We start from the raw sequence: 13,048 nt of genomic DNA, 5'->3' as shown, positions 1-13,048 counted from the left end.
TAAATGCCAGGCACACCCTAAAATCTTGATGCTTCTGCAAGAGCCTCAAATTGGGGGGAGGGGGTCTTCTTCCTGGCGCAGCCAGGATTCAAATATGCAATATAGAAGTATGGATGTAATGGATGCAGTCTGTGAACAAGCACAGTAACAGGTATGAAGCAGCTGTTCCCATTCTGTCCTTTCCTCTTCTCCTAATGCTCCACAAATATTCCTGGAATTTTCTCATTATACAGTTGGAGTGAGCTGCAGGGCTGCCAGGTCTGGCCATTGTCTGTGAAGGAAAAAGAGCGCCTACTGCTCAACAAAGAGACACTAGCTTGGGATTGAGTGAAACTTATTGGAGAAATAAGCCATTTTGGACATTTAATGGACTGTTTGGCTGTTTTTTCTTTTTTCTTTCTTTGTTTTTGTATTGACCATAAAGTGAGGCTAACTGTGTTCATTGAAGCAAACAGCATTTAGGGTATTTGATTAATCAGGGTAACAGTGAAATAGCTAACTCATAATATCAAAGGGTATTTGCCAGGTGCACTGTGTGTAGCTGCTTGCTGACTAGCCTAACCTTTTCCTCTCCTGTTTGAAGTGGGGGAGTCTCTGTCTATCCTAGCCAAGGTCCATGAGCAATGCCATAGCAACTATTGCCCTGCTGAAGTCAGCCAACCACACACACACACACACACACACACACACCACACAAAGATAAATGCTAACTGAACAGCCTAGTGCCATGGAAACATGCTATAGACACACACCACACAAGTCAACTGTGCTTTATTCTGTGGCCTAGATAGGCTTTTGTGCTTGAGCAAAATTCTCTCCCCCCCCATGCTGTTTGGATGCTAAACAGTTTACATGCCTGTATAAAATAGGTCAGGTAGACAGAGCTGCAGTACAAAATTGCAGATTGATTAATCATCTTGTTCTCAGACCGACATACCTGGTTTTCATGATTGTATTCAGCGCGATGAAATAAAAATCCAAGGCTTACAGCTTTACACTCGTCTTTCTTCTTGTGGGGTTGAATGGGGGGGTGTAAAGCCTTTGACAGGGATGAATATAATATTAAAGTGCTTTTGTACGGGTGTAACTGTCCTCCCTTGTCATCCATCACCCTGTCCCTCCTGCCAGCAGCAGCAGCAGCTGTGAGAAGCAGTGGCTGGAAGAGAGAGCAGAGCTGAGCAGCCGATGGACTTGGTTGGAACTGCGCTTGGATGAACTAGAAGGGAGGATACTACAACTGGAGGGGGTCCACAAGCATATATGCTCTATGAAGGTATGACAAAAGGTGTCTGTACCAACTGACTGACAGACAGTTGGTCAGTTATATTATAGGACATTAAGCTTGCACACTCTTGTCAAGAAAAGGGATACAAAAAACAAACTTTCATGGATTGCCCGAGCTACAATAAGTAGTATGTTTTAATCAGTGTTTGGATCCTCTCTTCTCTGTCTTTCTGTGGATCTCTGTGTTTCTCAGGGTCGGGTGGTGCTTGCAGACTCCCAGCCACTGACTGACAGGCAGATTCAGCAGACCCTGCTGAAGGAAATGGCAGGTTTATCCTGCACAGCTTCTGATCCGGACAACGAACCCTGCAGCCCTACACGGCTTCTGCACAATATAGAGAGACAGGTAGGAGGGAGGGATTATTACTTGCACCTCTGATACCAGGCATGAGTTTAAAATAAAGAGGATTAGTAATCTAGAATTATAGATGCTGTTTTAGGAGATTACCCTTTTCTGTCTTGTGATCTTTCATATCCCAATGTCAGGTTGAGAGGATTAAACTAATTAATTATGGTATGCTTACTTTCTGACCTCTGGTAATATGCTAAATTAGAGGCTGCAGGTCAAATGAATGAATTTGTGCTTTATGAAGTCGACCGTTAAGTAATAAGTCTGTAACTATGAAATTGCTTATTTATTTTTTGCAGCTGTTGAAGCTCAGATAGTAGCTGACATCTGGCTATGTATTTAAGATGGTGCACACTCTTGATTACGGATGGGTATCGTTTAGGTTTTATCCGATACCGGTACTTTTGAAACGGTGCCGGTGCTTAAACGGTGCTCGAAACGGTGCTTAAAGAATGGAGAACACACACTTTGTCCAAAAACTTCTCATGTTTAGCTGTTTTTTTGTAAAAAGATAACAATGTTAGCCTTTTCTGCAGCTATAGGGGATTTATGGCATCACTCTTGGCTGGAAGCAGTGCTTAATCAATGGAAAAAAACACCAATTTTGTCCAAAAATCTCTCATGTTTAGCTGTTTCCCACTTTTTCTTTGGTCATTTTAGCCTTTTTGGCCAGGGTGAAGGGAGTATCTGCCATCAAACAAGAAGACAGCCGCATGTAACCACGACGGTGTTTGCTAGTTCACCTTACGTGTATTAATGTAATAACGTGGTTAGCCTACTCAACGTAAATTACACACGAACAACATTAAGCTACTCGCCCAGAGAAGAACGGCTGCTGCTGCCATCATCATCCGTCATCATTTCTGCTACACTGGCAGGGCTAGGGGCCAGGACTCTCCTCTTCGGGTTCTTGGGGGATGTTGCTAACTCCGGATCCGATAACAGGCACCACACCCGCAGTAGATGTGCACGGTGTGAGGTCTCGCAGCAAGCTATCAAATACTGTGCATTTCTTGGCTTTCAAAAAAACGCTATGCGTCGCCAGGTGTTTCATCAGATTCAAGGTGTTACCTCCTTTGCACAGTATCAGCTTAAAGCAGGCTGCTGAGTTTGCATCTTTTGCTGTGAAGTACAGCCAGACTTTTTATTCTGTAGCTCTGCTCTAAAAGAACGTACGTACCTGGGCCCGCCTACTATCCTCGGAAAGGTAAAATGATTGGCTAGAATCCAAAGTGTATGACGTCTCAGGAAAAAAAGCACCGAAATGTGCGCTGCTTTTCGGTCTGGTTACTACCGTTTATGTTATGGCACCGGATACCGGTACCCATCCCTACTCTTGATAGCTTTAAAGCTGTACTTATGTGCACACAAGAATCAAATTTAGTAAAAAAACAAAAACGTATTGATTCACAACCCACACCGAGACATGTTGTGATTTAAGTTTATGACCTAGAGCTGGGTAATCTGTTGAAAAGATCATCAAGTGGTCCTTTTTAGATTCATGATCCTTGATTTTAATCACATTGATTCGACTCATGTGACCATATGATTAGTTAGGACACAAAACCTGTCACTTCAACTCCAGGCTAAAATCGTATAAGACACATAGTATGTTCAGTGAGCACCGACCTTACTCGTTTGCTTATCCTTGCAATCCATATGATTCGTATGGAAAGAAAACCACATGCCAACCTTAGGCGATCCATTATATAAAGTCATTAACACGCCCCCAGCGTGCTCACCCACCCAAGAAAAACAACTTCTATTTGTATTTCCATTTACACTTGCTTTAGAAGTGGTATGTACCTAAATACCAAAGTATGTGTTTTGCCTCAACATGTTTTCTGAGCTCATTCAATGTGGGACTTTCTATTCACTCTCGGTTCATACTCTTTTTATTCGCCTTGGTAGAAAGTTCTCATATGTGTACTGTGCTCCTTTTTAAGATTACAAGGCTTGCTTATATTTATCAGCCTGATACCAAATAATAAGAATCAGCCAAGGCTAAAGACATCTAACTCGATGTGATCTTTCTGTGAAGAAAATGCTTCAGGGGAAGTCTGAACGGCTGGATTGTATCTCACTCTTATGTGCATTATTTGGCTGATGTCTTCATTGCAGAGTGCTCAGCTTAGCCAGATCGTCAACAGTCTGATGCCCCCTCTGAGCTTTTCACCGCTCTCAAAACAGTCCCAGACCTGTAAAGACAGGAGAACCCTCCCAAGGTAGAGGACACACACACACACACACACACACACACACACACACACACACAAGTAGTCAGATTGTGTTAATACCTATATTATCCTGTGTGCTTTTTACAAGTTGCAGTTAAATGACACATTTACAAAAAACGTCTTTAAATACTGTTAATTTATGTGAAAATCTGACATATTTCAGACTCTAATGGTGATAGAAGTTTGTCTGTTATCTCTTTAAAGTCTAGGCGATAGGGTGAAAGCACGTCCCAGCTTGTCGTAAAACCCACTGAACCCACTTCGGTCTCTTCATGGAGTCTGACTTCAGTAATCCCTTCATGTCTCCCCTTCCTGTTGCCTTTTTAACTCTCTGCCTGCCTGTGAAGATGAAAGCCCCATAATAAATGAAAGGCATTCTGTTTCTTTTATTCATGTACAGTAACAAGTGGGTATAAGTAGGGATTGATGAACAAGATCTAAGGAATCAACACCTTGAAAGAAGTTGCTTTTCGAGCATTGTGAACTTGCTACAAAGCACAAACCTAACACGTGACCTCATCTGGTTGTGTTTCTGCAGCGGCCAGAGAGGAGATGTTTTCTTGCCTGTGAGCTCCAAGAGAAAGAGACTAGGGACTAGGCGGCTCTTTAAAGCTGATGCGTCATGCGTGTGTGCCCGAACCCGACCCCTGGTCACCTACCACAAGCCCAGGCTGTTCACTTTCAACTCATACGGCTCTGGCAGTCCACTGGTAAGCCATATGTCGACCCCCTTCTTCTTCTAGTCTGTTTAACCATTTACATGCTGTATATAATTGTCAAATTGTGCCTCTTATTACCCTGCAAGCATATCAAATACATTGATTTATGTACTTCTTAAAGCAGTTCAGAGATTCTTATGAAATGTAGCTTTAAAGCAGTGCCTTTGAGACCTATTTTAGCTTCAGTAGTGGAGTGCCATCACTAAAATAGGTCTCCAAATTAAATAGGAATTATTGTTCAAAGCCGAACACCTGCTTTTAATTAAGAAATAATATCTCTAATTCAGATCAACAAATGCAGGGTGCTATTTTAAAAGCTCAAGCCTTTATTTAGCCTGCGGGGCCAGTACATTATGCTGTCCTCTTACTGCAGATAAAAGATTGCAGTGGCGGTGTGTGTCGAGTGCTTCTTAGCTTCACACTGTTGCGGTAATGAGGATGTGTACAGCATAGGAATCTATAAATCAGCTTAACTATTTAATTTCTCATTCACATGTTCTTGACCTTGAAGGACTTTTAAGCATCGGCATGTCTCACACAGTGCCGGGATATTTATAGAGTTTCTGCATCTTTCTGATTCTGAACACTACAATTGTAGCTGCTATAATAAGCAGCGCTGAGCCATCATCATTGTGACATTGTTCAATAACAAAAAGAGCGTTTAACAGATTAATGACTTTAATCAGTGCACTCCATCAGAGATCAGCTTCCTTACATCCATATCACTTATATCCTGGAAAGGAAAGGTAAACTGTAAAGAAATTCTTTCCTGTTGCTAATCTTGCTCTGCCTATCTTGAGCATTTTTTTTTTAAGTAATCTTTTTAATCTCTTGTTCTCTTTTCCTTTTCCAGCACTCAAGAAAGTCCACGGCTACCTTCTCCTCCTCGCTGTCCTCATCTTCCTGTTCATGCTACTCCTCTTGTGATCCCATAGTCTCGTGCTCTGATCCCGACTGTAGCTCCAGCGGGGTCTCCTCCGACACCTTCAGCTTTCGACGTCACCCTGTGTCGTCTCTGTCGTTTGGTAGGAGAAACGTAGCTACATTACATTGGTCAGCATGAGCAAACTTTGTAAGCTAATCAAGATTTTTAGATCATTTGATTACAATGTTGTTTTTGAACTGCAGTCAGTAAGAGTAAATATTAGGCTTCCTGTCTGACATGGTAGACTGACTCTGAAGGGTCACACACCCTGGCCATGTATTTGTCATCTCAGGCCTGTAGAGCAAAAAAAACCAACAAGATTTGCTAAAGTAGGGGGCAGTTGAGATATGTTTGTAGGGTTATAATAAACTATAAGGTATAAAAGGTAGATGTTTTTAGTTATACGTCTTGTCATATCAGCTTACTATAGTGTGATCAGTCAGAATTTTAAAAAGACCCCACTGCACACAGCAGATGAGAATAATCTGCCAAAACTTAACCGAACTGGTCCACAGAGCCAAGAAAACAGGTCAGGTTACATGCAATATTTTAAAACTGGCATCACAATAATTAAACCTTAAAATGAAAGCACAAGTCCTGTCGTGATGGACCGTAACCACATTTTTAATCGCACTTTGGAGAACGATCACTCAGATGAAGTCAACATAGGGACAAGTCCAAATGTTTTCAGGGGGATAAAGCTCCTTAATCTCCTGGTCTTCTGTTGTGGTCTTTTGCAATGATAATATTTTTAACTACTGGTGACTACTAATGTAATGTGATCGTGATTCTTAGTGTTATTTAAACGTTGTTTTTTTTAAAATTCAATTCAGTTTTATGTATACAGCGCCAAATAACAACAACAGTTACCTTAAGGCGCTTTATATTGTAAGGTAGACCCTAGTAGGGCTGTGCGATATGACCAAAATCTCATATCCCGATATAAGAATTCTATCGTCCCGATAACGATATAAATCACAAAAATGTAACATTTTCTGTAAATTCTGTGAATCTCGGGCAGCTCGTCTTGCGGGAAGTGTTTCCAGCTGCGCGTCATGTAGCTGGAGTCGAGTGTTTTAACCGATGCATGAAACTATACATTTTTAGACATAAGTTGTAACGGCCGCCGTTTTCTTTGTCAGTATTTATTACACGGCGTGCTGCGGGGAAAAGCCTGTTCTAACGTTTAGGTCTAAGGTTTATTTTTTTAGCTCTTGGCGGCTCTTTTTTAATTCTCATCCGTAAATAATCTGCTCTTTCACGTGATTCAGTTTATTTTGAAAAGTCTCAACAGGATCTTGAGCTTTATTGTGAAAGGTTTATGTGGAACATAAACAAGCGGACACGCGATGCTATTACCGTCATTGTTGCTAACCACAAAGCATAAAAACAGGCACTTGTCTGTCTGTAATGTGGTTATATTAAATATAAGAGAAAGAGAGAACTTTAAGAAATTAATATAGCCACTACAGTGACCATCAAAACGATGAAAAAATATTGCCGTAAACAGTTTATTTTGCAACACCATGAAACAAATGATGGCGTAAAATGAAACAATAGACGTTTTTATATCGTCATCCGATATATATCGTTATATTGAACAGCCCTAGACCCTAGAATAATATATTCAGAGAAAAACTCAACAACCCCCTATGAGCAAACACTTTGGTGACAGTGGGAAGGAAAATCTCCCTATTAACAGGAAGAAACTTCTGGCACAACCATTCTTAAATACATGGCAGCAGGGATGGTGTGTAAAGAATTTTTAAAAACTTTTTAAAATTTATTTTTCTTTTTGTTTTAGTATGCATAGATTCTGTACAACTAGGGCGACGCGTGTTGAGATGCTACTGTTTAAACTGTGTGCTGAATTGAATTTGCAAAAGGTGTTGTATTCTTGTGTCCCCACACTTAAAAATTATCATATTCTTCCAGGCACACCTACGAGCCACCACGTAAAGAGGGTGCCAGGCAGAGAAGTATGGTCCCAAAGACCTTTAGTTGTCAACAGTCCAGTAAACTACAAGCGACACAGCTCCACGCCGCTGCACAACAGTAAGATCGCTCTGTATACTTGTACTGATTACAAATTATGCCTCATTGTGTGGTGCTCTCTTTCATTCTGCTGGTCTCCTTTGTTTTCACCATACTGATATTTAGGCCCAAAGCATGCTTGCAGCTTACTATAGTGTGATCAGTCATTCAGCGATTAAGAAGAACGAAGGACAGAGGTGCACTTTAAAAAGCCGCACCTGTGCATGTGCTCTTAATACCGTTATCAAAGCGACTGGATCAGATTGTTTTTGCTAAAGTAATATAACCTATAACAGGCAAGCAAAAGTTACTTTAATTGTAATTGTAGCTAAATCAGTGGTAGCATCCGTGTCTTTATATTCTAAGCAGCCACTCGGATTCATTAATGCAACAGTTCAGGTAATAAATGCAGTCTTTCAGTTTTTCTAAAGAATAATTTGTGCATAATTAAAAATGAAATGACAGTTCATCATATCCAGACAGCTCACCCATTTGCTTGTATTCAGTGAAGGCAAACAATAACCGGCTGCTTCAAAGTCATCCGCTCACTCTGCTTGTTTTCTCCCCGTCGACTATCATAATTCATTCCTAGCGTGTCAGATATCCCACTGGGGCTGTAAGAGGCATCCAACTGAGCAGTAGATGGAAATAAAATCATTTGGCATTTCACCTATGTCTGTAAGCACCTTGGTATGTTAGTCTGAAGCTAATGAATGATAATTTCCTGTAACATTTACGCTGCATACCTTTGGCAGCCTGGAAGGTTAACAATTTAAGAGGATCTTGCATACGTGGTTTTCCATATTGTAGATGGATGATTCAAAGTTTAGATTTTCCACTATTTCTCTGGTAAAGGTTGAGGAAATGTGGAATGATATAGATGAGAGGGGGAGAGCATAAAGGAGGAGACACAAAGGAAGCAGACTGACGACGGATGAAGGCATCAGACCGGGCAACGCTTGTCGATTTTGTGTCAGCTTGAATGATCTTATTGTCGTTTGTCAATACCCGAAGAAGGCAGTCTGTCAGGTAAATGCCAGCTCAGATAATAGCCACATGGAAGCAGATTTCTTATCAAAGCTGATCTCAGCTGGAATGGGATGAGATTACATAAACCGTCAAATCAAGCAAGATGCAGAAATGTGGACGGATGACGTGGAGACTGATGATAAATGACTTTCAACTGTGGTATATTTTACAGTGTAACATAGAGAACTCAGTGTGTTTAAAGACAAATTAATTGCTATAGCCATATTTAAAAAAAAAAAAAAAAAAAAAAGATCCACTTCTGTGTCCTGTTCCTTTAAAGTAACTTGAAGCAGCAGTTTGGTGAGTAAAACTCATATAAATAATGATTGGGGATTAATGTTTTCACTGATTGGTAGTAGATTGGAATAAAAATGAAAAACTCGAAATCATTCTGACAGTCTATTAATTCAGTTTCTTGTGTTTGTCTCTGTGTTTCGCTGTAGGTCAGGAATACAAGCAGAACGGCAGGCATCGTAAAAGCAGAGTTATGGGTTTGTCACCCATCAGGTTGTTAGTCTCTGCTCGGAGTCGACACAGCAAAGCCAGTCAGAGGAGAAGGAAGAGAAGACGCATCCGCAGGCTGCTGGAAGGTGTGTATACGCAGTGAAAGCTCATACTTGAGTTTCATTACTTCTTCCACAGCTTATGTTTTTGGTCGTGTGTGCGTGTCGTCATTCTGTCTGCAAACACATTAGCTTGAAACGTTTTGATTGAATTCTGGTTAAGCGTTGTAGGGGTGTAGAGCGCTGTCATGTTAACAGTACATCAAAATTTGTCTTTCATCCAAAAAAGCCTTAGAACTCAAAAACGAAACATAGATGAATCTGTATCATCAACATATAAGGAATGATCTATGGGGATTCTAAGTATCATATAGCTGTATGTCATTTACACATAGAATGTCCTCATAAATAAAACCAAATTGTACTTAAAATCATGTCAAATATATTAAAATGAGTTTCAGTGGGGCAAATAACAAAAGTCTGCACTTTCCACTTGTTTTTACTCGTATGCTAACACCTTAAAATACTTTCAAAAGAACAAAGAAAATTAAATGAATATATAGAAAATCCAATACTATTCCCTAAACGTAAATACGACCCAGAGTGAGCTGCCTTAGTGGAAATTTGTGCTCTTGATGTTTCTTGTTAGAGCTGTTTTAACAATGTAGCTGCTGGTTTTAGTGTACAGCATGCCTGTATATGTCTGTGTTTGTATACCCAGATGAGGAGGATGCCCTGTACCAGCTCTGTGATCCAGCAGAAAGTTCAGATGATGTGCTAGAGGAGAGCTACTCACATGCATCACACAAGCAGGCCTCACAGGTAACACAAAACATATGTTATTATTAAAAACTAAAGAGCCAAGAAAATGATATAGGTGAAATGTAAGAAGTAGCAGATTTAGTTCAGATTAGGATGAAGCGCGGTTAGGATAGGATGGATATGACAGGATAGGATAGATCCACCTACGTCACTTAATATGCGCATATGTGTGAAATGTAAAGAAAGATGACCACAAAAGTTTTGTCAGGACATCTGAAGATTTAGAATGACTTTGAATATGTAAACTCTTCTGAACGATTGGTAAGCTCTTGATTCAACCTGGGAACGTTTCCTTCTAGGGCTTTGTTCGCAAACGCCAGGGAGAGAACGTGTACAACATCAACAACATTGTCATTCCCATGCCACTGGCTAAAGTAGAAAAGCTGCAATACAAAGAAATTCTAATACCCAGGTATGAAATGGAAACACCCCTGAAAGTGTTACAATGTATCACTATGAACCATAACTCCTTTAGGAAGACTAATGACCAGTCTTATTGACTGGTTTTACAGTAGTTGTGATTCTGCATAATTGTATTTTGCAACTTATTTATTATAAACAATCACTTTTACCAGAGTGATGTCTGATTTGTAAAGCTATTGTTTAAAAATGACAAAAGTAAATGGAAGTTGTCCATTATCATTATTATAATGAGTAGTTTATCTTTATTGCAGTTGGCGAGTAGTTGACATCCAGCCTCTGATGGAGATGGAGCCAGAGAAGGTGGAGGGGCATGAAACAGAGCATTTCTTTTCTTTGAACATGAGCAGTTTATTTTCATTTGTGAACAATCCAGCATCTTAATGCCCTTCTGTCTGTCTGTCTGTCTGTCTGTTGTGTTTAGGCTGAGGCTCTCAGTGATGAAGTCTTTGCTCAGCGGCACCTGGCTTTGGAGCAAAAAGAGAAGTTACGCTGGTCGTCCTGGGATAAGAGGAAACACCGTAGGCGCCCTACAAGGTGTGGACACCCACACAAACTCATAAATGTAGCAATAATGAGAGTAATGCAAAATCTAAGGTGAACCACAATGTTAGAAAATGTTAGAATGTTTTTAAAGGGCCTACAGAAATAAAACAATTCTGTAAAAATATACAATAAACCTCAATAACTGAGGAAGTTAATCCAGCTAGTTAATGAGCAGACAGAAGAACGTGTTATAACCTCAGATCTTCCAATAGATGTTACCTGAATGTGGATTAATGCCACCACTAATCATTGTATTACATTTGGAAAGCTTTAAACAGTGAACTCTCAAAGGCGTGCAGCTGGTTTCAGACTTGTTTTGTTTGTGTGCATGTAAAAACCTGGAAATTTGAGACAGTGTTTCATGGGGTGTGTTTGTTTTCTCATTCCAGATCTGGCAGCAGGCTTTTAGGCAGTGGGGGTGGGATGTACACATCAGGAGAGGAGAGTTCTGTGGAGTGGAGTTGCGCTCAGCTGGATCTTGATGATTCGCTGAGGTCAGAGGAGTGGCTGGTAAGATCAAAAGCGCCACAGCTGAAACCTGAAATCCCCAAGACAAACTGAGAATATCACAGGATGGTTGATCAAGGTGACACAGGAGGCAGCTCATGTGGAGTCATGCATATTTACGCTGTTGTGTCCCCAATATGCTGTTTACCGTATTTACGCTTGACTGTTGTTTCCAACACAAGGCGTTGTAAATCATTTAAAGGAAAATCAGCAGACTGCAGCACTTTCACCCATACATTGCTGTAAGGATATTTTCTGTAACATTCCTGTGAAAAAATGAAGCCGTTTCATGTGTCCTTCAGCAGAGACAAAGAATATAAAGCAGCAACATTCATCTCATTCATCTTGTGTGAGCTATGGAGCCTTGGTGGGTTCTTGAGAGCCTACACAGATACTTGTTTCCACTCTTGTTTCCTGTGATGATGCCCTGATTGCAGTCCTCTATTCCACTTTGCTTTGATTGGAGAGCGAATGAGTTGTCCCTAAACCAGACTTACCTAATCAACCTTCTCCACACTACAAATAACCCCTACTTCACTGCATTGCACTTCTTATGCACTCCAGAGGCCATACAAACCATGATTAAAGCACAACCATTATTTATTCATTTTTAAACAGACCTCTGAGCCATGCACAGATGTATTATAGTCCTCAATGTGCATATTCACTGAAGGGACTGTTATGAAAAAAAAAAAGGACAAATAAAAAGCTTTCTGCAGTTTTATTTTACACTTAATGTCTGCCTTGCAGGAAATGTATGTAGCCAGTTGTGACTACTTACAAAAATGCGCTCCCCTGTCATATTCAATTTACAAATAAAGATAATATTCAATATTTTTCTGAATGTCATTGATTTGTCTTACTTGTCAGCCTCAGACACCCTGGGAGCCTCGAGTCTTTCCTTTGGATGAGGATGAGGAAGGCGCTCTGCTCTCTGATAAACAAGAAAAAGTCCCGTATGGGTGCTTAGGGATTAGTTCAGCCTCTTCCACGTCAAAGAACTCAAACTCCCAACCAACTCCAACTCAGGCTTCTTATGCTACACTGCCCTCTGGGGGACAAAGCAAGAACAGCAGCTGATACTGCCGTGCCTTCTTTTTTTGTCTTTGAATGTAAGTTCATTAAAAAAATTTACGTGTGTGTGTGTGTGTGTGTGTATTTTCTCAATTTTAAGCAAGTTTAATTTGTTTAACCACTTATTCCAGTCATACACTGAATTGTCTGTGCTTTGATTAATCTATCCAGTATGTCATTCATAACATAAAATTATTATTACTATTATTGTGATTGGACTTTAACACACAAATTATTAATTTATTGGATCATTCATAAAGAGTACAAAGAGTATTTTAGAAGGTTAAGCCTCTGAAAAACATCCTTCAGTATTTTATCACTTAATTTAATATTTGCATCATTTCTTTTCCAGATCTCCTCTCATCAGGGACAACGAGCAGAACATGTGCCCTAGGAACCTTACCGGGAATATTTAATACATTCCACGAGCATTGTGATCTGATGTAATAAAAAAAAACTACATTTTTTTTTTTAGGCAAAAGTGATTATTTTGTTAGGGTTGTGACAGTAGTCACAGTAGTTTAAACTTCTGCAGCAGTTTCAGGTTTTAATGTAAAAGAGGTACTGTATGTAAAGTAATATATCTATCAGCAACTCCA

General features: G+C 40.1%; 1 protein-coding gene across 2 annotated transcripts in view; it reads left to right on the top strand.

Moving 5' to 3' along the window:
* Window positions 1–13,048, top strand: part of kansl1l (KAT8 regulatory NSL complex subunit 1-like) — a 17,035-nt gene extending 3,987 nt beyond the window's left edge. The window contains exons 3-16 of one of the 2 annotated variants that reach the window (XM_085248389.1): window positions 1,132–1,273; window positions 1,478–1,630; window positions 3,755–3,858; window positions 4,409–4,580; window positions 5,443–5,614; window positions 7,450–7,569; window positions 9,021–9,167; window positions 9,802–9,902; window positions 10,202–10,314; window positions 10,577–10,625; window positions 10,747–10,859; window positions 11,258–11,378; window positions 12,246–12,487; window positions 12,802–13,048. In XM_085248389.1, the coding sequence (XP_085104515.1) occupies window positions 1,132–1,273; window positions 1,478–1,630; window positions 3,755–3,858; window positions 4,409–4,580; window positions 5,443–5,614; window positions 7,450–7,569; window positions 9,021–9,167; window positions 9,802–9,902; window positions 10,202–10,314; window positions 10,577–10,625; window positions 10,747–10,859; window positions 11,258–11,378; window positions 12,246–12,455 (1,717 nt within the window). In that variant the 3' untranslated portion in view covers window positions 12,456–12,487; window positions 12,802–13,048. Of the gene's footprint in view, window positions 1–1,128; window positions 1,274–1,477; window positions 1,631–3,754; window positions 3,859–4,408; window positions 4,581–5,442; window positions 5,615–7,449; window positions 7,570–9,020; window positions 9,168–9,801; window positions 9,903–10,201; window positions 10,315–10,576; window positions 10,626–10,746; window positions 10,860–11,257; window positions 11,379–12,245; window positions 12,488–12,801 lie in introns of both variants that reach the window. The other variant, XM_085248388.1, reaches the window with a different exon arrangement.

Source organism: Mchenga conophoros, linkage group LG16, assembly GCF_057382185.1.
Source record: "Mchenga conophoros isolate Kocher_MC1m ecotype Shallow Benthic linkage group LG16, M_conophoros_male_GT1.1, whole genome shotgun sequence".
Taxonomy (NCBI): Eukaryota; Metazoa; Chordata; class Actinopteri; order Cichliformes; family Cichlidae; genus Mchenga; species Mchenga conophoros.
Note: the sequence above shows the minus strand (reverse complement) of the source record. Positions and strands in the feature narration are given on the sequence as shown.